Source organism: Nerophis ophidion, linkage group LG25 (assembly GCF_033978795.1).
Source record: "Nerophis ophidion isolate RoL-2023_Sa linkage group LG25, RoL_Noph_v1.0, whole genome shotgun sequence".
NCBI classification, from domain to species: domain Eukaryota; kingdom Metazoa; phylum Chordata; class Actinopteri; order Syngnathiformes; family Syngnathidae; genus Nerophis; species Nerophis ophidion.
In genome coordinates, this window is record NC_084635.1 from 8633254 (window position 1) to 8658074 (window position 24821).

Here is a 24821-nt window from a genome sequence, read left to right on the forward strand (position 1 = left end):
CACATTCACACACTAGGGCCAATTTAGTGTTGCCAATCAACCTATCCCCAGGTGCATGTCTTTGGAAGTGGGAGGAAGCCGGAGTACCCGGAGGGAACCCACGCATTCACGGGGAGAACATGCAAACTCCACACAGAAAGATCCCGTGCCTGGATTTGAACCCAGGACTGCAGGAAGTTCGTATTGTGAGGCAGACGCACTAACCCCCCTGCCACCGTGAAGCCCACTATGATACTAATGAATTAAAAACAATACTATACTACTTTGAAAAGTACCTGTACTTTTTTTTTATCTGCATGCTGCTGTTCAACGGGGACGTACAGAGCCGAGGCGCATGATGTTGAGTGTGTCAGCACGCACACATACAGGCAAAAACAGCATGGGGAGGAAGAAAGGCACAAAAGGGCATTATTACTGGTCTTTGCACTCTCCTTGCCGCACCTCGGGAAGCGCCCACATGCCGGCAAGGCTGTGGGCGATCAGCAATCAGCGCACCTGGACCTGAAGGGAGGGAGCTGAATAAAGGACCAGTGGCCGCAAGGATCCTTGCGGGAACGTTGTTTCTGAATGGTGTACCGAAAGCCAAAGCCTTATGCTCTTTCTTTCTGTTTCGCTCTGCGTTTTCCCTCCATGTCTGACGTCCTTGTTTGTTCTCCCGCAGTGGCTTTTCGAGTTTCCCCATTGTGATCTCTTGTCGTTCCGTTTTTGTGATTTGGACTGCCTTCCTTTATCCTCGAGCCCTACTCGGACACGGACTATGCTGCCTCTCTCCTACCCTCGACCCCCCTTGCCTGTTCACGGACCGTCTTACTGCTTTGTCCCTCCTCTTGCTCTCCTCAACATCACGTTAACACACGACAATCAATTACACACATAGCCTTACACCACACACTCCTGTATTTTGGTCACACACTCCATTCTATTGTTTAGTAGTATTGTTTATAATTATCTCCTCCCAGCAACCATAACACCACAGAGAATAAAGAACATTGCACACAGCGCTCAAAAATCTGTCAAAATGTTTGAGTATGACTTTGAAGCCGCACCGCTTGATGGATTGTCGGCCCATTACGGCTACCGTAGTCAGAAATACAAGTTTCACCATGGTGTGTGTATAATGACCGCAAAATGGCACCCATTTCACAATATAATGCAAAACCAACTTTTTTTTTTACCTTCTGGTACCTGCTGATCTGTATTTGAGATCTGCATAAGTCCTGGAAATTTGCGCACGTCCACCACTGTAGTCCGTGCCGATGACGTTGTCGATAAGCTTCTTCTTTTTCACTATCTTCTTGTTAAGGGACAATCATCCTCCACTGTTGCCATTTCTAATATAAAGTAGCGTAAAGTTCTAACTTATATCTCGCTATGGAAGCGCTAAAAACTACCAGTATAGTGGGTTTACATAATTCACCTCCGGAACTTTTTAGTTATTAGAGTTCCGGTCGGACGTTGTTTCAGGGGACACATTTACGACGTTTTAGTGAACCATGGATGAGAAGAAGCTGCTCTGTCGTTGATTTAAGTAAAGTCTGAATGTCATTAAAACTGTTAGCTACGTCTTTTGACACTTATTCCACTCCCATCCTTGCACGCTACACCGTTACAACAAAGAAGGTGAGCCACGTTAATAAGACCGCCCACAAAACGGCGCATCCTGAAGCAACTGTCAGAAAGCGGCTTGAAAATGATCTGTAAAACATAATCCATGCAACATTTTGACCAAAGAACCACCATTACATGTTATGTAGACCAAAAGGAAGTGTTTTACATTTGGAAAAAAATCATAATGTGACTCCTTTAATGCACCTTATAATCCAGTGCGCCCTATGGTCCAGAAAACACGGTACTAATGATTGTATGTGTCCTAAAACACAGATCATGAGTGGCAACCATAAATCATGAAGTATTTAAAGGCCTACTGAAATGAGATTTTTTTATTTAAACAGGGATAGCAGGTCCATTCTATGTGTCATACTTGATCATTTTGCGATATTGCCATATATTTGCTGAAAGGATTTAGTAGAGAACATCCACAATAAATTTCACAACTTTAGGTCGCTGATAAAAAAGCCTTGCCTGTACCGGAAGTAGCAGACGATGTGCGCGTGACGTCACCGGTTGTGGAGCTCCTCACATCCTCACATTGTTTACAATCATGGCCACCAGCAGCGAGAGCGATTCGGACCGAGAATTTGACGATTTCCCCATTAATTTGAGCGAGGATGAAAGATTCGTGGATGAGGAAAGTGAGAGTGAAGGACTAGAAAAGAAAAAAAAGACGGGGGCAGTGGGAGCGATTCAGATGTTATTAGACACATTTACTAGGATAATTCTGGAAAATCCCTTATCTGCTTATTGTGTTGCTAGTGTTTTAGTGAGATTATATGGTCGTACCTGTACAACCTGAAAGTCGGAGGGGTGTGGCCACGGGTGTGGTGACCGCCAGTGTCTCCGAGGGAATCCACATTTCTCGACGAGGCGAAGGCAGCCGGACTGAGATTTTTTTTTCCCCCTCCTCCACGGTGTAAGCATCCGACGGTCGGAGGCGGCCGGTGGGAAGAGGCAAGAGAGTCCGCAGCTGCAGAAGGAACGACGCAAGCTCTCTGCTCATGTCTACGGTAAGAGACGACTTAATACCACCATTTTGTCACCAAAACCTGCCGGTTGACATGTGGTAGGGAACCATGTTCGCTGGACCGCTCTGATCCATAGTAAAGCTTCACCTTCGGGAATGTAAACAAGGAAACACCGGCTGTGTTTGTGTTGCTAAAGACGACCGCAATACACCGCTTCCCACCTACATCTTTCTTCTTTGACTTCCATCCATCCATTTTCTACCGCTTATTCCCTCTTGGGGTCGCACCTCATCGCAGGGCCAACACAGATAGACAGACAACATTCACACTCACATTCACACACTAGGGCCAATTTAGTGTTGCCAATCAACCTATCCCCAGGTGCATGTCTTTGGAAGTGGGAGGAAGCCGGAGTACCCGGAGGGAACCCACGCATTCACGGGGAGAACATGCAAACTCCACACAGAAAGATCCCGAGCCTGGATTTGAACCCAGGACTGCAGGAACTTCGTATTGTGAGGCAGACGCACTAACCCCTCTGCCACCGTGAAGCCCTCTTCTTCTTTGATGTCTCCATTATTAATTGAACAAATTGCAAAAGATTCAGCAACACAGATGTCCAGAATACTGTGTAATTATGCCATTAAAGCAGACTACTTATAGCTTGGATGGGGCTGGAAAAAAAATGTCCGCTACAATCCGGGTCATCATACCGATGTTTTCAACAGGACACTCGGCGCGAAATTTAAAAATTGCAATTTAGTAAACTAAAAAGGCCGTATTGGCATGTGTTGCAATGTTAATATTTCATCATTGATATATAAACTATCAGACTGTGTGGTCGGTAGTAGTGGCTTTCAGTAGGCCTTTAATATAATGTCAATAAAGCTTTTTATTGTAGTCTGGCCTAATCCTTGTGTGGAGGGGGCACACGAGAGAGCCGAGACGCACGCAAGAGTAGGAGGCTGCGAACAAAGAACACTGAGCTTAAAAGATAAAAATAATAAAGTACTTTGCTGAGCCCTGGACTGTGGGTGTCGTCGATTCTCTGCGACCACAGAGAGCCCACCCACACTGAGACCTCTACACCTTGATTATGGCAGGCTATATGTAATATGTACAACTGTCCATTTGTTCTTTGAGTGCAATAGGAAAAACACAGTGTGTTAAATGCCTTTAAAATTTGGTTCTAATCTTTTAAAATTCTCTTTCTGTCATGATCCGCCTCCCGGATCATACATAGTTTTTGTTTTTGAGTCCTGTTTGTGTGTTTTCTGATTATTTTTGGACTCTGCCGATCCCCAGTTTGTGCACTTCCTTGTTTGTTCGGTTACCATCCATCCATCCATTTCCTACCGCTTATTCCCTTTCGGGGTCGCGGGGGGCGCTGGCGCCTATCTCAGCTACAATCGGGCGGAAGGCGGGGTACACCCTGGACAAGTCGCCACCTCATCGCAGGGCCAACACAGACAGACAACATTCACACTCACATTCACACACTAGGGTCAATTTAGTGTTGCCAATCAACCTATCCCCAGGTGCATGTCTTTGGAGGTGGGAGGAAGCCGGAGTACCCGGAGGGAACCCACACATTCACGGGGAGAACATGCAAACTCCACACAGAAAGATCCCGAGCCTGGATTTGAACCCAGGACTGCAGGACCTTCGTATTGTGAGGCAGACGCACTAACCCCTCTGCCACCGTGAAGCCCTGTTCGGTTACCATGGTTTCTTATTTGTTCCACCTGCCCTGCTTTTGTCACGCACCTTTGTTCTTAATTGTTACTTCAGTATTTAAGCCTACCTTTGACCTCAGTTCGTTCTTGGTTTATTTGTTTGCTCCATGCAACTATCACGTTGGTTTCTCTGCGTTATAAATACTTGTGCTAAGTTACGCCTTAGCTTCTCGTGCGATCGGCACGTTCCTTTTGCACTTTCGGAATCCCTTGCTACGTTTAGCATTAGCTTCCGGTGTGTAGTTACACACTTTATTTTGCCTTTTGTACCAGTGTTCTTTTACTTTATATATATTGAATCAAGTCCTATCTGCAATTCCTGCTTGTCCTGGTCCTCGCGCATCTTGGGGTGACTCAACACGTCACCCCAAGATGACGTGTTGAGTCATCTTGGGGTGACTCAACATGTGCAAGAATAACCTCGCTGGCCTGGGAACGCCTCGGGATCCCCCGGGAAGAGCTGGACGAAGTGGCTGGGGAAAGGGAAGTCTGGGTTTCCCTGCTTAGGCTGTTGCCCCCGCGACCCGACCTCGGATAAGCGGAAGAAGATGGATGGATGGATGTTGAAGCACAGTACGCCTGACTATGGTAGCCGTAATAGTCCGTGTTCCATCAAGCGGTGCGGCTTTGTAGCTTACATACTAAAATATTTTGAAGGACTTTTAAGTGCCGTGTTTAATGTTCTATGTTCTCAATGAAACATCAAAGTTTTGGTGTTGCTTGCTTACCGGTACTTGCAAGCGTCATTTATTTAAAAGCTAAAGTTAAAGTACCACTGGTGGGCACAGACACTAGGTGTGGTGAAATGACTCTCTGCATTTGACCCATCCCCTCGTTCTACCCCCTGGGAGGTGAGGGGAGTAGTGAGAAGCGGCGATGGCCGCTGTGGAGGTTGCCCTCCCGTGGGGCCTCCAGACCGCCAAGATACATATACATATATATATATATATATATATATATACAGTATAAATATATATATATGAGCGGCTCCCATAAGCTCCACTGTACACACTAAAAAAATGCTGGGTTATTTTGATAACCCAATTTAGGAGTTGTGAGTGTTGGGTAAAACTTTGGAGTTACTTTTATGAAGAGCATTCCATTTTTTTGGATTTTTTGGTATTATCTTAACTCAATTTCTAGGTCTTCAAAATTAGGAACCATTTTTTGTTTGTTTTTTTAATGACTTATTTTAATACTTTTTTCTTAAAAGGGAGTTTTATTAAGGATTAATCTCATTGAAATTATTTACAACCACAAATCTTATGTATATGAACATATTTGAGTATGCTGTATAGCAGTGGTTCTCAACTTTTTTTCAGTGATGTACCCCCTGTGAACTTGTTTTTAATTCAAGTACCCCCTAATCAGAGCAAAGCATTTTTGGTTGAAAAAAAGGGATAAAGAAGTAAAATACAGCACTATGTCATCAGTTTCTGATTTATTAAAGTGTATAACAGTGCAAAATATTGCTCATTTGTAGTGGTCTTTCTTGAACTATTTGGAAAAAAAGATATAAAAATAACTAAAAACTTGTTGAAAAATAAACAACTTATATAATAATAAATAAAGATTTTTACACATAGAAGTAATCATCAACTTAAAGTGCCCACTTTGGGGATTGTAATAGAGATCCATCTGGATTCATCAACTTCATTCTAAACATTTATTCACAAAAAAAAAAGAAATCTTTAACATCAATATTTATGGAACATGTCCACAAAAAAATCTAGCTGTCAACACTGAATATTGCATTGTTGCATTTCTTTACACAGTTTATGAACTTACATTCATATTTTGATGAAGTATTATTTAATAAATGTATTTATAAAGGATTTTTGAATTGTTATTTTTAGAATATTTTTTCAAAAATCTCACGTACCCTTTGGTATACCTTCAAATACCCCCAGGGGTACGCTTACCCCCATTTGAGAACCACTACTGTATAGACCTACTATGACCCATCCATCCATCCATCCATTTTCTACCGCTTATTCCCTTTCGGGGTCGCGGGGGGCGCTGGCGCCTATCTCAGCTACAATCGGGCGGAAGGCAGGGTACACCCTGGACAAGTCGCCACCTCATCGCAGGGCCAACACAGATAGACAGACAACATTCACACACTAGGGCCAATTTAGTGTTGCCAATCAACCTATCCCCAGGTGCATGTCTTTGGAAGTGGGAGGAAGCCGGAGTACCCGGAGGGAACCCACGCATTCACGGGGAGAACATGCAAACTCCACACAGAAAGATCCCGAGCCTGGATTTGAACCCAGGACTGCAGGAACTTCGTATTGTGAGGCAGACGCACTAACCCTTCTGCCACCGTGAAGCCCCCTACTATGACCATACATGGCAATTCTTGCAAAAAAAAATGTCACTCATTTCTTGCTTTTGAGTATATCTTAATGGAATTACATTCATTTTGATCAGTATTCAGGAAGGAGTAGGACAAACCAGCAGAAACCCCCTATTGGGCTAATGGCCGCTGTGGAGGTTGCCCTCCCGTGGGGCCTCCAGATCACCAAGAGTCACCAGGATGTGATACTGGTTTATTTTCAGGCTTTTCCATTCTTTTGATTTCAGCACAAAGTCTGTCTCTCGCTCCAGCTCCAACCATACAGTGCGACAGGTGATTAGATAACAAGGCCCACCTGGGCCATCTACGCACCTGTCGCTGACTTGGAGGCCGGTCCTGGCACACCCTGTTTCGCTGCGGGCCCAAAGGCCATGCCCCCCGCAGCCACACTCGGGAATCATTTTGGTGATTTAACCCCCAACTCCAGCCCTTGATGCTGAGTGCCAAGCAGGGAGGTAATGGCTCCCATTTAAATAGTCTTTGGTATAACTTGGCTGGTAAAAAAAATAGGCATCAACCACAGGTCCACTTATGTCTGACTGCCATCTACCGGTCACCCTTATTACACCACGTACCAAATAAAATAGCTTTGAGGTCGGTAAGGACAACCAGAATTAATACATACAAAAGGCGGACCGAGTTATAAGGCGCAGTGTCGATTTTTGAGAAGATGAAAGGATTTTAATGAAATTAAACAATGGATGTCCGCTAACTTTTTGCAACTCAACGCCAAAAAAACGGAAATGCTGATTATCGGTCCTGCTAGACACCGACCTCTATTTAATAATACAACTCTAACATTTGACAACCAAACAATTAAACAAGGCGACACGGTAAAGAATCTGGGTATTATCTTCGACCCAACTCTCTCCTTTGAGGCACACATTAAAAGCGTTACTAAAACGGCCTTCTTTCATCTCCGTAATATCGCTAAAATTCGCTCCATTCTGTCCACTAAAGACGCTGAGATCATTATCCATGCGTTTGTTACGTCTCGCCTCGATTACTGTAACGTATTATTTTCGGGTCTCCCCATGTCTAGCATTAAAAGATTACAGTTGGTACAAAATGCGGCTGCTAGACTTTTGACAAGAACAAGAAAGTTTGATCACATTACGCCTGTACTGGCTCACCTGCACTGGCTTCCTGTGCACTTAAGATGTGACTTTAAGGTTTTACTACTTACGTATAAAATACTACACGGTCTAGCTCCATCCTATCTTGCCAATTGTATTGTACCATATGTCCCGGCAAGAAATCTGCATTCAAAGGACTCCGGCTTATTAGTGATTCCCAAAGCCCAAAAAAAGTCTGCGGGCTATAGAGCGTTTTCCGTTCGGGCTCCAGTACTCTGGAATGCCCTCCCGGTAACAGTTCGAGATGCCACCTCAGTAGAAGCATTTAAGTCTCACCTTAAAACTCATTTGTATACTCTAGCCTTTAAATAGACTCCCTTTTTAGACCAGTTGATCTGCCGTTTCTTTTCTTTTTCTTCTATGTCCCACTCTCCCCTGTGGAGGGGGTCCGGTCCGATCCGGTGGCCATGTACTGCTTGCCTGTGTATCGGCATGGGACATCTCTGCGCTGCTGATCCGCCTCCGCTTGGGATGGTTTCCTGCTGGCTCCGCTGTGAACGGGACTCTCGCTGCTGTGTTGGATCCGCTTTGGACTGGACTCTTGTGACTGTGTGTTGGATCCATTATGGATTGAACTTTCACAGTATCATGTTAGACCCGCTCGACATCCATTGCTTTCCTCCTCTCTAAGGTTCTCATAGTCATCATTGTCACCAACATCCCACTGGTTGTGAGTTTTCCTTGCCCTTATGTGGGCCTACCGAGGATGTCGTAGTGGTTTGTGCAGCCCTTTGAGACACTAGTGATTTAGGACTATATAAGTAAACATTGATTGATTTTAAGTGCGCCTTTTAGTCCGAAAAATACGGTGATTTGAGTTACAAGAAGAACAAAAACAAATACTTTGAGGATGTACTCTTGAGTCGCTCCTCGCTGCTGTCCCAATGCTGGCGCTCGAGTTTAGCCAGGTAGTTTTCTTTCTGTACCGTCTCCCATGTCATCAGCCGCTGGTCCAGCCCGGCTGGCAGCTCTCGCTCTAGTATAAACACACAAAATGTCCCGGGTAGGATTAAGTAGGACGCCTGTCGGCGTGCAATTAATCATCTCACCAAGGTGCTCCTGCTTGGACTCGGGCCGCTTAACGAGGCTGAGGAGGAGCTGGGAGAGGTGACTGATGATAATGAACGGTGGGGCCAATGCCGGGCGACTGTGGTACTCCACGATCAGGTTATATCTCTGGAACTTCCAGAAAATATCAGTGTTGCCTTGCACAACCTGGAACGTGTAGCTACCATGCCAACAAACAGAAATTATTTTAGAAGCATTTCAAAAAAAAAAAAAAAAAAAAAAAGCAAGGATGTACGCCAGGGGTCACCAACCTTTTTGAAAGCAAGAGCTACTTTTTGGGTACTGATTAAAGCGAAGGGCTACCAGTTTGATACACACTTAAATAAATTGCCAGAAATAGCCAATTTGCTCAATTTACCTTTAATAAATAAATCTAGATATATATAAAAATGGGTGTTTCCGTCTGTCATTCCGTCATACATTTTTTTCCTTTTACGGAAGGTTTCTGTAGAGAATAAATGATGAAAAAAACACTTAATTGAACGGTTTAAAAGAGGAGAAAACAGGAAAAAAAATGAAAATTTAATTTTGAAACATATTATATCTTCAATTTCAACTCTTTAAAATTCAAAATTCACCCGAAAAAAATTAAGAGATAAACTAGCTAATTCGAATCTTTTTGAAAAAATTAAAAAAAAGACTTCATGGAACATCATTAGTCATTTTTCCTGATTAAGATTCATTTTAGAATTTTGATGACAAGTTTTAAATAGGTTGAAATCCAATCTGCATTTTGTTAGAATATAAAACAAATTGGACCAAGCTATATTTCTAACAAAGACAAATCATTATTTCTTCTAGATCATGGGTGTCAAACTCTGGCCCGCCGTGTAATTTCACTTGGCCCTTGAGGCAATATCAAATTAACATTCGAGCTGTAACACCCCATTCACCGCTAACACTCTTACTTGCCAACCCTCTCGATTTTCCCGGGAGACTCCCGAAGTTCAGTGTCCCTCCCGAATTTTCATCCTGTACAACAATATTTGGGGTGGGCATTAAAGGCACTGCCTTTGGCGTTCTCTACAACCTGTCTCCACGTCCGCTTTTCCTCCATACAAACAGCGTGCCGGTCCAGTCACATAATATATGCGGCTTATACACACACACAAGTGAATGCAAGGCATACTTGGTCAACAGCCATACAGGTCACACTGAGGGTGGCCGTATGAATAACTTTAACACTGTTACAAATATGCGCCACTCTGTGAACCCACACCAAACACGAATGACACATTTCGGGAGAACATCCGCCCCGTAACACAACATAAACACAACAGAACAAAAACCCAGAACGCCTTGCAGCACTAACTCTTACTGGACGCTACAATATACACCCCCCGCTGTCACCAAACCCCGTCCACCTCAACCCCACCGCCGAAAAGAGGCATTCCATTTTTATTTAAATTTTATTTGTAGCTGAGATAGGCGCCAGCGCCCCCCGCGACCCCGAAAGGGAATAAGCGGTAGAAAATGGATGGATGGATGATATGCAATTGATATTTATTAATTCTTATTACTATTTTAAACTCAATTTTGTGTGTCACTATAAAGTTATATAAGCCTTGCTTGTTCAATATTCAATGCAAAACCTGCTTGGGTCCCTATTAAAAGGTTAATTTGTTCAACCTTGGTCCGCGGCTTTGTTCGGTTTTAAATTTTGGCCCACTCTGTATTTGAGTTTGACACCCTCGTTGTAGATTTTCCAGAACAAAAATTAAAAAAAAAAAAAAATTCAAAAGACATTGAAATAAGATTTAAATTTGATTCTAAAGATTTTATAGATTTGCCAGAATAATTTTATGGAATTTTAATCATAATAAGTTTGAAGAAATATTTTACAAATATTTTTATGCGCCACTCTGTGAACCCACACCAAACATGAATGACACATTTCGGGATAACATCCGCCCCGTAACACAACATAAACACAACAGAACAAATACCCAGAACGCCTTGCAGCACTAACTCTTCCGGGACGCTACAACATACACCCCCGCTACCACCAAACCCCGTCCACCTCAACCCCACCGCCGAAAAGAGGCATTCCATTTTTATTTAAATTTTATTTGATATGCAATTGATATTTTTTAATTCTTATTACTATTTTAAACTCGATTTTGTATGTCACTATAAAGCTATATAAGCCTTGCTTGTTCAAGATTCAATGCAAAACTTGTTTGGGTCCCCTATTAAAAGGTTAATTTCTTCAACCTTGGTCCGCGGCTTTGTTCCGTTTTAAATTTTGGCCCACTCTGTATTTGAGTTTGACACCCCCGTTGTAGATTTTCCAGAACAAAAATAAGTGATAAGTGATAAGTGAGTTGTACTTGTATAGCGCTTTTCTACCTTCAAGGTACTCAAAGCGCTTTGACATTACTTCCACATTTACCCATTCACACACTGATGGAGGGAGCTGCCATGCAAGGCGCTAACCAGCACCCATCAGGAGCAAGGGTGAAGTGTCTTGCTCAAGGACACAACGGACGTGACGAGGTTGGTACTAGGTGGGGATTGAACCAGGGACCCTCGGGTTGCGCACAGCCACTCTTCCACTGCACCACGCCGTCCCCTGTACTAAAAAATTGTACTGTAATAAAAAATAAAAAAAATTCAAAAGACGTTGAAATAAGATTTAAATTTTATTCTAAAGATTTTCTAGATTTGCCAGAATAATTTTTGGGAAATTTTAATCATAATAAGTTTGAAGAAATATTTCACAAATATTTTCCATCGAAAAAACAGAAGCTAAAATGAAGAATTAAATCCAAATGTAATTATTATTCTTTACAATAAAAAAAAGTAATTTATTTGAACATTAATTTAAATTGTAAGGAAAAAAGAGGAAAGAATTTAAAAGGTATATGTGTTTAAAAATCCTGAAATCATTTTTAAGGTTGTATTTTTTCTCTAAAATTATCTTTCTGAAAGTTGTAAGAAGCAAAGTAAAAAAATAAATGAATTGATTTAAACAAGTGAAGACCAAGTCTTTAAAACCTTTTCTTGGATTTTCAAATTCTATTTGAGTTTTGTCTCTCTTAGAATTAAAAATGTCGAGCAAAGCGAGACCAGCTTGCTAGTAAATAAATACAATTAAAAAAATAGAGGTAGCTCACTGGTAAGTGCTGCTATTTGAGCTATTTTTAGAACAGGCCAGCGGGCGACTCATCTGGTCCTTACGGGCGACCTGGTGCCCGCGGGCACCGCGTTGGTGACCCCTGATGTACGCACTCAAAATGGATTTTCATAAATACATAAACCTTTCAGCTTGTGAACTCCTGACCTAAACATGGCGATGAGCAAGTTGAGCAGCAGGACGTTGGTGACCAGAAGGAAGATGACCAGAAGCAGGATCACCAGCCAGTTGGCATAAACGTTAGGACACGGCGGCCGCAGCCCCTTGATAATCTCCTCTGAGTCATCGGTGCAGTTGGTTCCAGGCATCCGAGCAGCTGTCAAACAAAAAAACTCAATGTAGGCCAGCTCCTGCTTTACACATGAATAAAACAACGCCTTAGATGCGACACGGGGGTTTTAAATGATGCACTTAATTATACTTAGTCGGGCAAAACTGGATGAACTTCATAGGAAAGCTGCATTTTTTTCAATTCATTTTCCACGTCACCCCCAACATATTGTGAGGCAAGAAAACGCATTTCTTTGTCTTTTCTGTTCGTTCTTAATAGCCAAAAACTAGTAGCAAGAGGCAGCTAGCAATACAGGTTATGGGGATTTCATCTTTTACTCCTATAAAGTAGAGATGTCCAAACATGGCTTTTTTGCCATTATCCGATATTCCGATATTGTCCAACTCTTAATTCATACTTGCCAATTTTCCGGGAGACTCCCGAAATTCAGCGCCTCTCCCGAAAACCTCCCGGGACAAATTATCTCCCAAAAATATCCCGAAATTTAGGCGGACCCGAGTGACGTGTCGACAGCTTTCCCACAATATAAACAGAGTGCCCGCCCAATGACGTTGTAACTGTAGAATGATCGAGGGCGAGTTCTTGGTTTCTTATGTGGGTTTATTGTTCGGCAGTTTCATTAACGTCCTCCCAGCGCGGTGACAACACACAACAACAGCAGTCAAATTTCCGTCGACCGTAAAGCAGTTCGTCTGCCGTAAACAGCAATGTTGTGACACTCTTAAATAAGACAATACTGCCATCTACTGTACATGCATGTGTGACAATAACATCTACGGCTTTTAGAGCAGTGGTTCTCAACCTTTTTTCAGAGATGTACCCCCTGTGACCATTTTTTTAATTCAAGTACCCCCCTAATCAGAGCAAAGCATTTTTGGTTGAAAATAAAAATAAAGAAGTAAAATACAGCACTATGTCATCAGTTTCTGATTTATTAAGCCAACAAGGCTTCATTAAAGTCCTTGACCTGCATATTAAAGGGGAACATTATCACCAGACCTAAGTAAGCGTCAATATATACCTTGATGTTGCAGAAAAAAGACCATATGTTTTTTTTAACCGATTTCCGAACTCTAAAAGGGTGAATTTGGCGATTTAAACGCCTTTCAAACGCAATGACCTTTCACCCGTGACGTCACAACGTGAAGCAAGCCGACATTTTCTCAAACACATTACACACACCAAGTCAAATCAGCTCTGTTATTTTCCGTTTTTTCGACTGTTTTCCCGTACCTTGGAGACATCATGCCTTGTCGGTGTGTTGTCGGATTGTGTAACAACACGAACAGGGATGGATTCAAGTTGCACCAATGGCCAAAAGATGCGAAAGTGGCAAAAAATTGGACGCACACTTTACAGACGACAGCTATGCTACGACAGAGATGGCAAGAATGTGTGGATGTCCTGCGACACTCAAAGCAGATGCATTTCCAACGATAAAGTCAACGGAATCACGAAGGTGCGTTTTGTTGATGTTATTGACTTATGTGCTAATCAGACATATTTGGTCACGGCATGACTGCAAGCTAATCGATGCTAACATGCTATTGAGGCTAGCTGTATGTACATACTGCATCATTCAATCAATCAATCAATGTTTACTTATATAGCCCTAAATCAATAGTGTCTCAAAGGGCTGCACAAACCACCACGACATCCTCGGTAGGCCCACATAAGGGCAAGGAAAACTCACACCCAGTGGGACGTCGGTGACAATGATGACTATGAGAACCTTGGAGAGGAGGAAAGCAATGGATGTCGAGCGGGTCTAACATGATACTGTGAAAGTTCAATCCACAATGGATCCAACACAGTCGCGAGAGTCCAGTCCAAAGCGGATCCAACACAGCAGCGAGAGTCCCGTTCACAGGGGAGCCAGCAGGAAACCATCCCAAGCGGAGGCGGATCAGCAGCGCAGAGATGTCCCCAGCCGATACACAGGCAAGCAGTACATGGCCACCGGATCGGACCGGACCCCCTCCACAAGGGAGAGTGGGACATAGAAGAAAAAGAAAAGAAACGGCAGATCAACTGGTCTAAAAAGGGAGTCTATTTAAAGGCTAGTGTATACAAATGAGTTTTAAGGTGAGACTTAAATGCTTCTACTGAGGTGGCATCTCGAACTGTTACCGGGAGGGTATTCCAGAGTACTGGAGCCCGAACGGAAAACGCTCTATAGCCCGCAGACTTTTTTTGGGCTTTGGGAATCACTAACAAGCCGGAGTCCTTTGAACGCAGATTTTTTGCCGGGACATATGGTACAATACAATCGGCAAGATATGCCTCATTTGTAGCTATATTTGCATCCGGCCTTTCCCTCCACCCACATTTAATGCCAAACAAACACATACCAATCGTTGGTTAGAAGGCGATCGCCGAATTCGTCCTCGTTGCCGCTGTCTGTCATGATATGGCTCCAAAGCTTCTTTTTCTTCTTTAATTTCGTTTTCGGTACCTTTCTCCACACTCCGACCATCCGTTTCAATACATGCGTAATCTGTTGAATCGCTTACGGCGCTGAAATCCAAGTCTGAATTCAAGCTACTATGCTATACCTTTCTGTGCTATCCGCCATGTTTGTTTTTGTTGGCTTCACGCAGTGACGTCACAGGACAATAGACGGGTGGATATAGCGATGGTGTAAATCAGGCACTTTGAAGCCGTTTTTCGGGATATTGCGTGATGGGTAAAATTTTGAGAAAAACTTTGAAAAATAAAATAAGCCACTGGGAATTGATTTCTATTGGTTTTAACCCTTTAGAAATTGTGATAATGTTCCCCTTTAAACAAGTTAAAGCAACTTTGTCATTGTAAGAGCTAACGCCGAGGAACTACTTGTACAGCATGCTGACAGATCGCCATGCTACTCACAGCATCCAGGCTACAACCGACAGCGGAGAAGTAATGCTATCTGCTGAACTGCCTTGGAGTTTGGAAAAGATTGGAACTTAGAAATTTGGACGGACGAAGCAGTGGCTCTTCTAGTGGCTCTCAATTTATACCCGACGATGGACAGCGCTGTGGAAATGCAGCAAGATGCTTGTTTGCTTCCAGATTTTTTAATGTATTAGAAGAATGAGGATTATGCTGCATTTACAGGTAAGCAAGAGCACAAGTCGAGGGATGAAAGATACAACCATCCCACCAGTTGGCGGACGTGTCTTGTGAACACAACCTGATCAGCCTTTTTAATTCCAGGCAGACTAAAGCAAAAAAATAACTTGACACTCACCGTCTATTTCCTCCAGGGGAATCTGTCCAAAAATGTGCAGGTAGGGTCGATACAAGGCTCTGCGGAACACCCAGTCTATGCGGGGGTCATTTGGGTGGAGAAGAGCCTGAGTGGCCACCCCGTACGCAAAAAGCCACACACTCAGGAAGAAGAGGAAGAAGAAGACATCCTTCATCTAGAAAGGAAACCAATGCAGTTTTATTTTAGGGGCCAAAACATTAGGTACAGCAGCACAATCCAACAATATCATGTTTTCATTGACACTGGATGGATGTTAATAAGAACTATTAAAGCAAAACTACAACTCTGTTTGTGTTTATCCTGAAGGTAATTGATACGGTTGAGGTCAAGGCTCTCAAGTTCTTCTGTATCATACTCATCCAACCCCACCTTTTATATACAGCAGGGGTGTCCAAACTTCTTCAAGGAGGGGGGGGGGGCGCACTGGGCTTAAATAAATGTGGCCGGAAGCCATTTGCATGCAAAATAACAAATTATATATATATATATATATATATATATATATATATATATATATATATATATATATATATATATATATATACATACATGCACACACACATGCACACGCACACACACACACACACAAACATATATATATATATATATATATATATACAGTTGTGATCAAAATGATTCAACCCCCACACAATTTTGGTGTTTTAGTAAGTTGGACATTTATTCCGTATTTTGTTTATAGTCATATCAAATAAAGATGTGTCAAATAGACAAATGCAACTTAAATTGTAACACTGTATTTTACAAAATACCAAAGAAGGACATTTTTCTTAATATCTCATTGACAAAATGATTCAACCCCCTAGTTACATGCATCTTTAGTACTTAGTAGAACACCCTTTGGCAGTAATGACATCCTTCAAAGGTGATACATAAGCGGACACAAGCTTCTTGCAACCATCTACAGGTATTTTAGCCCATTCCTCTTGGGCAAAGTCCTCCAGTTCATTCATATTCTTGGGCTTGCGTGCTGCAACTGCCTTCTTCAAGTCCCACCACAGCTTTTCTATAGGATTTAGGTCTGGCGACTGTGAAGGCCTCTCCAGAGTCTTCCAGCCCTTCTTCTGCAACCACTCTGATGTTGATTTGGAGGTATGCTTGGGATCGTTGTCCTGTTGGAAGGTCCAACGTCTCCCAAGCCTCAGCTTCGTCACTGACTTCATGACATTTGCAGCTAATATATCCTGCTAGGAAATAGAATTCATAATGCCTTGAACGCGCTGGAGATTCCTGGTACCTGAGGCAGAGAAACAGCCCCAGAGCATGATTGACCACTCACCATGCTTAACAGTAGGCGAGGTGTTCTTCTCTTTGTAAACTTCATTTTTTTTCTCCTCCAGACATAACATTGATTCATAGGCCCAAAGAGTTCCAGTTTTGTCTCATCACTCCATAGAACAGTTTCCCAAAACATTTGGGGTTTGTCCAGATGATTTTTGGCATACTGGAGTCTATTTGTCTTGTGCCTGGTAGTCAGACATGGGGTGCGCCTGGGAGTTCTGGCATGGAGGCCTTCATCTCGTAGTGCGCGCCTTATTGTCTGGGATGAAACCTGCGTTCCTCCCTCTGCAATGTCCTGTTGTAGTTCCTCAGCTGTTACCCGGGGGTTTTTCACCACTGTACGCACACAGCATCCTCGTTCTACCACGCCCAGGTAGTGTTTCCACTGTGCCTTTAGCTTTAAACTTGCAAATTATGCTCCCAACTGTGTCTATTGGAATGTGTCATGTCTTTGATATTTTCTTATATCCATATCCTTTCTTATGAAGAGAAATTACCTCCTCTCTTGACTTCTTTGACCACTCCCTGGACTTCACCATGTTGCAAATACACCATTGACCATCTACAAGAAGCTGAGCGTCAGTCTTTTCCAATCAGTTTAATTGTTGCTCACTATGGTTCTAATCACAACTACATCTGTTTTCAACACCTGATTGAAAAGACCTTATTCAAATTCTGTTCTTAAAAGTTATGATCTTCAAGGGGTTGAATAATTTTGTCAATGAGATATTAAGACAAATGATACTGTTTGGTACGTTACAATTAATGGGGACGGCGTGGCGCAGTGGTAGAGTGGCCGTGCGCAACCCGAGGGTCACTGGTTCAAATCCCACCTAGTACCAACCTCGTCACGTCCGTTGTGTCCTGAGCAAGACACTTCACCCTTGCTCCTGATGGGTGCTGGTTGGCGCCTTGCATGGCAGCTCCCTCCATCAGTGTGTGAATGTGTGTGTGAATGGGTAAATGTGGAAGTAGTGTCAAAGCGCTTTGAGTACCTTGAAGGTAGAAAAGCGCTATACAAGTACAACCCATTTATCATTTATCATTTAATTCAAGTTGCATTTGTCTATTTAATGCATCTTTATTTGAAATGACTATAACCAAAATACGGAATAATAGTCCAACTTGCTAAAACACCGAAATTGTGTGGGGGTTGAATAATTTTGATCACAACTGTACATATTATATTAATATATATGTAATGTTGGGGACGAGAAGGAAGAAGTGTGTGTGTGTGTATATATATATATATAAATATATATATATATATATATATATATATATATATATATATATATATATATATATGATTTCTAAGTGGGAAACCGTGAAAATTTCAGACCCTCATCACTGTATATCTATATATATATATATATATATATATATATATATATATATATATATATATATATATAGATATACAGTGAAGAAAATAAGTATTTGGACACCCTGCTATTTTGCAATTTCTCCCACTTAGAAATCATGGAGGGGTCTGTAATTTTCACGGTAGAAAAAGAAAAATCCAGAAATCCCAATCTATGATTTTTTTAACAATTTTTTTGTGTGATGAAGCTGAAAATAAGTATTTGAACACCAACATTAATATTTGCTAGAGTAGATTTGTTTGCGATTACAGAGGTCAAACATTTCCTGAAGTTCTTCACCAGGTTTGCATCGACTGCAGGAGGGATTTTGGCCCACTCCTCCACACAGATCTTCTGTAGATCAGTCAGGTTTCTTGGTTGTCGCTGAGTAACACAGACTTTCAGCTCCCTCCAAAGATTTTCAATTGGGTCTAGGTCTAGAGACTGGCAAGGCCACTCCGGAACTTTGATATAGTTCTTACGAAACCACTTCTTGGTTTGTGTGCTTTGGGTCATTGTCATGTTGGAAGATCCAGCCACGACTCATCTTCAATGATCTGACTGAGGGAAGGAGGTTTTTGGCCAAAATCTCACAATACATGGCTGCAGTCATCCTCTCCTTAATACAGTACAGTCGTCCTGTCCCATGAGCAGAAAAACACCCCCAAAGCATGATGCTACCACCCCCATGCTTCGCAGTAGGAATGGTGTTCTTGGGATGGTACGCATCATTCTTCTCCTCCAAACACATAGTGGAATTATGACCAAAAAGGTCCATTTTGGTCTCATCTGTGTCACACCTATGGATCATGTTTTGTTTTGTCATGTTTTTGTTTTCTGGACCCTTGTTCTGTTTTTGCACTTCCTGGTTTTGTTTGTTTCCATGCCAACCTCATTAGTTTTCACCTGTCACGTCCCTGTTCTCAGCCTCACCTGTTTTCACTAATCATCACAGCTATTTAAGTCACTCTTTTTCTTGTCTTCGTCCTGGGATCTTCACACTCGCACGCACCCTATCCATGCTGTTCAAACCTCCACGACCAACGCCTACCACGTTGACGACGCGTCCGCCGCCTTGTCAGCCGCGGATGTGGAGACTACGTGGGTGTCCACCACGCCAAAGATGCCGACCTCGTCGGCCACAATTGCGGCCACTACGTGGTCATCCGCCACGTCCTCCTCGTCGGCCACAGTTGTGGCCACTACGTGGTCGTCCGCCACGCCAAGGGGGTCGGCCACGGATATGGCCGTTCCCGGGTCGCCCACCTCGGTCCTCCACGCGTCGCCGTCACCTGACTTTGGCCCCTTGGATACGGGGACACGTGGTTTGGCGATCCACCGCCATGTCCCCCTCCCGCCCTCACATGACTCTTGATCATAGTTTTTTGTTTTGGACATCTGGGAGCTGTCTTTAACGGGGGGGGGCTCTGTCACACCTTTGGATCATGTTTTGTTTTGTCATGTTTTTGTTTTCTGGACTCTTGTTCTGTTTTTGCACTTCCTGGTTTTGTTTGTTTCCATGCCAACCTCATTAGTTTTCACCTGTCACGTCCCTGTTCTCAGCCTCACCTGTTTTCACTAATCATCACAGCTATTTAAGTCACTCTTTTTCTTGTCTTCGTCCTGGGATCTTCACACTCGCACGCACCCTATCCATGCTGTTCAAACCTCCATGACCAACGCCTACCACGTTGACGACGCGTCCGCCGCCTTGTCAGCCGCGGATGTGGAGACTACGTGGGTGTCCACCACGCCAAAGATGCCGACCTCGTCGGCCACAATTGCGGCCACTACGTGGTCATCCGCCACGTCCTCCTCGTCGGCCACAGTTGTGGCCACTACGTGGTCGTCCGCCACGCCAAGGGGGTCGGCCACGGATATGGCCGTTCCCGGGTCGCCCACCTCGGTCCTCCACGCGTCGCCGTCACCTGACTTTGGCCCCTTGGATACGGGGACACGTGGTTTGGCGATCCACCGCCATGTCCCCCTCCCGCCCTCACATGACTCTTGATCATAGTTTTTTGTTTTGGACATCTGGGAGCTGTCTTTAACGGGGGGGGCTCTGTCACACCTTTGGATCATGTTTTGTTTTGTCATGTTTTTGTTTTCTGGACTCTTGTTCTGTTTTTGCACTTCCTGGTTTTGTTTGTTTCCATGCCAACCTCATTAGTTTTCACCTGTCACGTCCCTGTTCTCAGCCTCACCTGTTTTCACTAATCATCACAGCTATTTAAGTCACTCTTTTTCTTGTCTTCGTCCTGGGATCTTCACACTCGCACGCACCCTATCCATGCTGTTCAAACCTCCATGACCAACGCCTACCACGTTGACGACGCGTCCGCCGCCTTGTCAGCCGCGGATGTGGAGACTACGTGGGTGTCCACCACGCCAAAGATGCCGACTTCGTCGGCCACAATTGCGGCCACTACGTGGTCGTCCGCCACGCCCTCCTCGTCGGCCACAATTGTGGCCACCACGTGGTCGTCCGCCACGCCCTCCTCGTCGGCCACAATTGAGGCCACTACGTGGTCGTCCGCCACGCCCTCCTCGTCGGCCACAGTTGTGGCCACTACGTGGTCGTCCGCCACGCCAAGGGGGTCGGCCACGGATATGGCCGTTCCCGGGTCGCCCACCTCGGTCCTCCACGCGTCGCCGCCACCTGACTTTGGCCCCTTGGATACGGGGACACGTGGTTTGGCGATCCACCGCCATGTCCCCCTCCCGCCCTCCCATGACTGTTGATCATAGTTTTTTGTTTTGGACATCTGGGAGCTGTCTTTAACGGGGGGGCTCTGTCACACCTTTGGATCATGTTTTGTTTTGTCATGTTTTTGTTTTCTGGACTCTTTTTCTTTTTTTGCACTTCCTGGTTTTGTTTGTTTCCATGCCAACCTCATTAGTTTTCACCTGTCACGTCCCTGTCCTCAGCCTCACCTGTTTTCACTAATCATCACAGCTATTTAAGTCACTCTTTTTCATGTCTTCGTCCTGGGATCTTCACACTCGCATGCACCCTATCCATGCTGTTCAAACTTCCACGTCCTCGCCCACAGTTTCATGCCGAGTAAGTTTATGTATTTATGCCACAGTGCTATTTTTGTTTTGTATGTTCTTAGTTCATTCATGCCAATCGAGCAAGTGTTTTTTTTTTCCTGTTTATATTTTGTAGCCAAGTTTTATACCTCCTTGTGAGCGCCCTTAGTTTGATAATTTTTGATTACAGTGTTTGTTTATTTAATAAACCATGTAGTCACATCCACGCCTCGCTCGTGTTGATCCTCATCTGCATCGAAGAAAAAATCCACGTCCAAGCCAAGTTATGACAATCTGTCCACAAAACTTTCTCCCATTACTCCTCTGGATCATCCAAATGGTCTTTGGCAAACTCAAGACGGGCCTTAACATGTTCTTGTTTAAGCAGGGGAACCTTCCGTGCCATGCATGATTTCAAACCATGACGTCTTAGTGTATTACCAACAGTCACCATGGAAACAGTGGTCCCAGCTCTTTTCAGGTCATTGACCAAGTCCTGCCTTGTAGTCCTGGGCTGATTCCTCACCTTTCTTAGCATCATGGAGACCCCAAGAGGTGACATCTTACATGGGTTTCCACTCCGATTGAGATTGACCGTCATGTTAAGCTTCTTCCATTTTTTAATGATTGCTCCAACAGTGGACCTTTTTTCACCAAGCTGCTTGGCAATTTGTCCAGAGCCCTTTCCATCCTTGTGGATACAGTATCAATCGTCAGGAGATTTAACAAAAAAAAAAAAATCTCCTGACGATTGGGGGAACCCCTCATGAAACAGTTCTGTAGAGATGAAGTAGTCTTGTGATTTTTCCCCACACACACACACACACACACACACACACACACACACACACACACACACACACACACACACACACACGCATTTCACAGTAATATAATGGATATATAAATAAAAATGATTAGAATTGAACAATAAGTACATGTTCAAAATGTTCAACTCTTACATTGTTTACATTTGTGATGACCTCCCTAAAGCTTTGTAATCAATCAGAAATATGAAGCAGCTAAAATGCGTCCAACATTAATAAGTGTGGAGAGAGTTTTTTTTTTTTTTCCATATTTCCCATCATGCCTTGCAATGGATTTAAACGGGTGTAATTTATTAAGGCGGTTGGCGTTTTTTTTTAATCATTTCCACAAAGTTCAGCGAGCAGGTTGTGTTAAGTGTGACATGTTTGTTGACTTTTTGTTCTGGTTGAATTGTTTGTTTCTGCGCCATGACTAGGGGAGGTTACTTGGATTGGGTTTTACAAGTAGATGCTGTGCTTGTAACCTTTACAAAGTACCTTTCGTGGTCTCTGGCCTGAAAGACTGACATTGTCCATAAATAAGCTCCTGTCAAACCACCAGATCACGTAGGACTTGTTATAAGGTTCAATAAATGTGTTTTTAGTCACCATTCTTTCCACAATGATTATCTTCGGCCCCAGTTGCTTATGGATGGCAAAGATGTGAATCAGCCGCAGTGTGAACACCATGAAGTCTATCGCCAGAACCGTCCTGCCCGCCTCGTAGGTTCCATCAACCATCCTGCACATCCAGACATTATGTGCTTTTCATATTGTACCACAAATACACTGCATGGGATTACGGTCATCAGTGTCATTTTATGTTTATTTTATGTTTTTTTTTACCTGCAAAAAACTCCAACGACAAAGAGTGAGATAGCGACCATGTCACACTTGTTCCAGTTGTCCTCCATATAGAGCTTGAACTTCTTCAAGATGTTCATCTCTTCATCTGAAAAGAAGCTCTGTGATATGACAGATATTTGTTTATTGGTATTACATGAACTGGGTCAAATATAAAGCTATACTGTATGAAATATAGAATTACTGGAAATATAAGTATTGTATTTATTGTGTTTTGTGTATACCAGGCCTGGGCAATTATTGTGGCTCGGGGGGCTGAATTTAGAGGAAAAAATGTGTCTTAGGAACACAAATAGAAAGACTCACAATAATGTCTGATTGAATGCTACAAAACGTTTTGACATACCGGCTTAAAAAACGGAATTGAATTTTCCCTTTTTTTACTGAATGAGACACCCAGAATGTACATGAAAATAAAGAATGTGGGATTTACAATGATAACTATGAACGATAAAACACTGAATATTGACAACATATGAAAGTCACACCCACTCTCGATCAACATATTTTTACAATCAAGCAAAAAGTATCAAAAATGCAACAAACAGTACAGTAATTTCAAAACATCACTGCAACAATTTCGATCTTAAAGATCTAAAAAATTATTTGGGAATATCCAGCGGGCCAGATTGAAAATCTTAATGGGCCGTATGCGGCCCCCAGGCCTTAATTTGCCCAGGTCTGTTGTATACCATTGCCATGAATTTCACTATATATATATATATATATATATATATATATATATATATATATATATATACATATATATAAACATATATATATATATATATATATAAACTATATATATATATATATAAACATATATATATATAGTATATACACATATACATACATATACACACACACACACACACACACATATTTATATATATATATACACATATATATATACAGTATATATACACATTTATATACAATATAAATACACATATATACAGTATGTATACACATTTATATACAATATAAATACACATATATACAGTATATATACACATTTATATACAATATAAATACACATATATACAGTATATATACACATATATACACATATATATATATACAGTATATACAAACACACACATATATATATATATATATATATATATATATATATATATATATATATATATATATATATGAGCGGCTCCCATAAGCTTCAGTGTACACACTAAAAAAATGCTGGGTTATTTTGATAACCCAATTTAGGAGTTGTGAGTGTTGGGTAAAATTTTGAAGTTACTTTTATGAAGAGCATTCCATCTTTTGGATTATAAAAGTATTATCTTAACTCAATTTCGAGGTCTCCAAAATTAGGAACCATTTTTTGGTTGTTTTTTTAATGACTAACGCATTTTTGGGTAAAAGACCTTTTTTTAATACCTTTTTCCTGAAGGGAATCTAATTAAGGATTGATCTCATTAACATTATTTACAACCACAAATCTTATGTACATGAACATATTTGAGCATGCTGTATAGCAGTGGTTCTCAACCTTTTTTCAGTGATGTACCCCCTGTGACCATTTTTTTAATTCAAGTACCCCCTAATCAGAGCAAACCATTTTTTGGTTGAAAAAAAGAGATAAAGAAGTAAAATACAGCACTATGTCATCAGTTTCTGATTTATTAAATTGTATAACAGTGCAAAATATTGCTCATTTGTAGTAGTCTTTTTTGAACATTTGGAAAAAAAAGATATCAAAATAACTAAAAACTTGTTGAAAAATAGACAAGTTATACGATAATAAATACAGATTTTTACACATAGAAGTAATCATCAACTTAAAGAGCCCACTTTGAAGATTGTAATAGAGATCCATCTGGATTCATGAACTTAATTCTAAACATTTCTTCACAAAAAAAAAATCAATAT

The 24821-nt window shown here is 42.3% G+C and overlaps 1 protein-coding gene across 1 annotated transcript in view; it reads right to left on the minus strand.

Annotated features, from left to right (window-relative positions):
• The window catches only part of trpm5 (transient receptor potential cation channel, subfamily M, member 5), a 174097-nt gene that overhangs the window by 3958 nt on the left and 145318 nt on the right, over positions 1 to 24821 (minus strand). Inside the window, exons 21-26 of the mRNA XM_061887264.1 lie at positions 22911 to 23029; positions 22674 to 22806; positions 15542 to 15716; positions 12165 to 12333; positions 8863 to 9041; positions 8657 to 8789 (exon numbers count right to left, since the gene is read on the minus strand). Of these exons, the coding sequence (XP_061743248.1) occupies positions 8657 to 8789; positions 8863 to 9041; positions 12165 to 12333; positions 15542 to 15716; positions 22674 to 22806; positions 22911 to 23029 (908 nt within the window). The remainder of the gene's footprint in view (positions 1 to 8656; positions 8790 to 8862; positions 9042 to 12164; positions 12334 to 15541; positions 15717 to 22673; positions 22807 to 22910; positions 23030 to 24821) is intronic.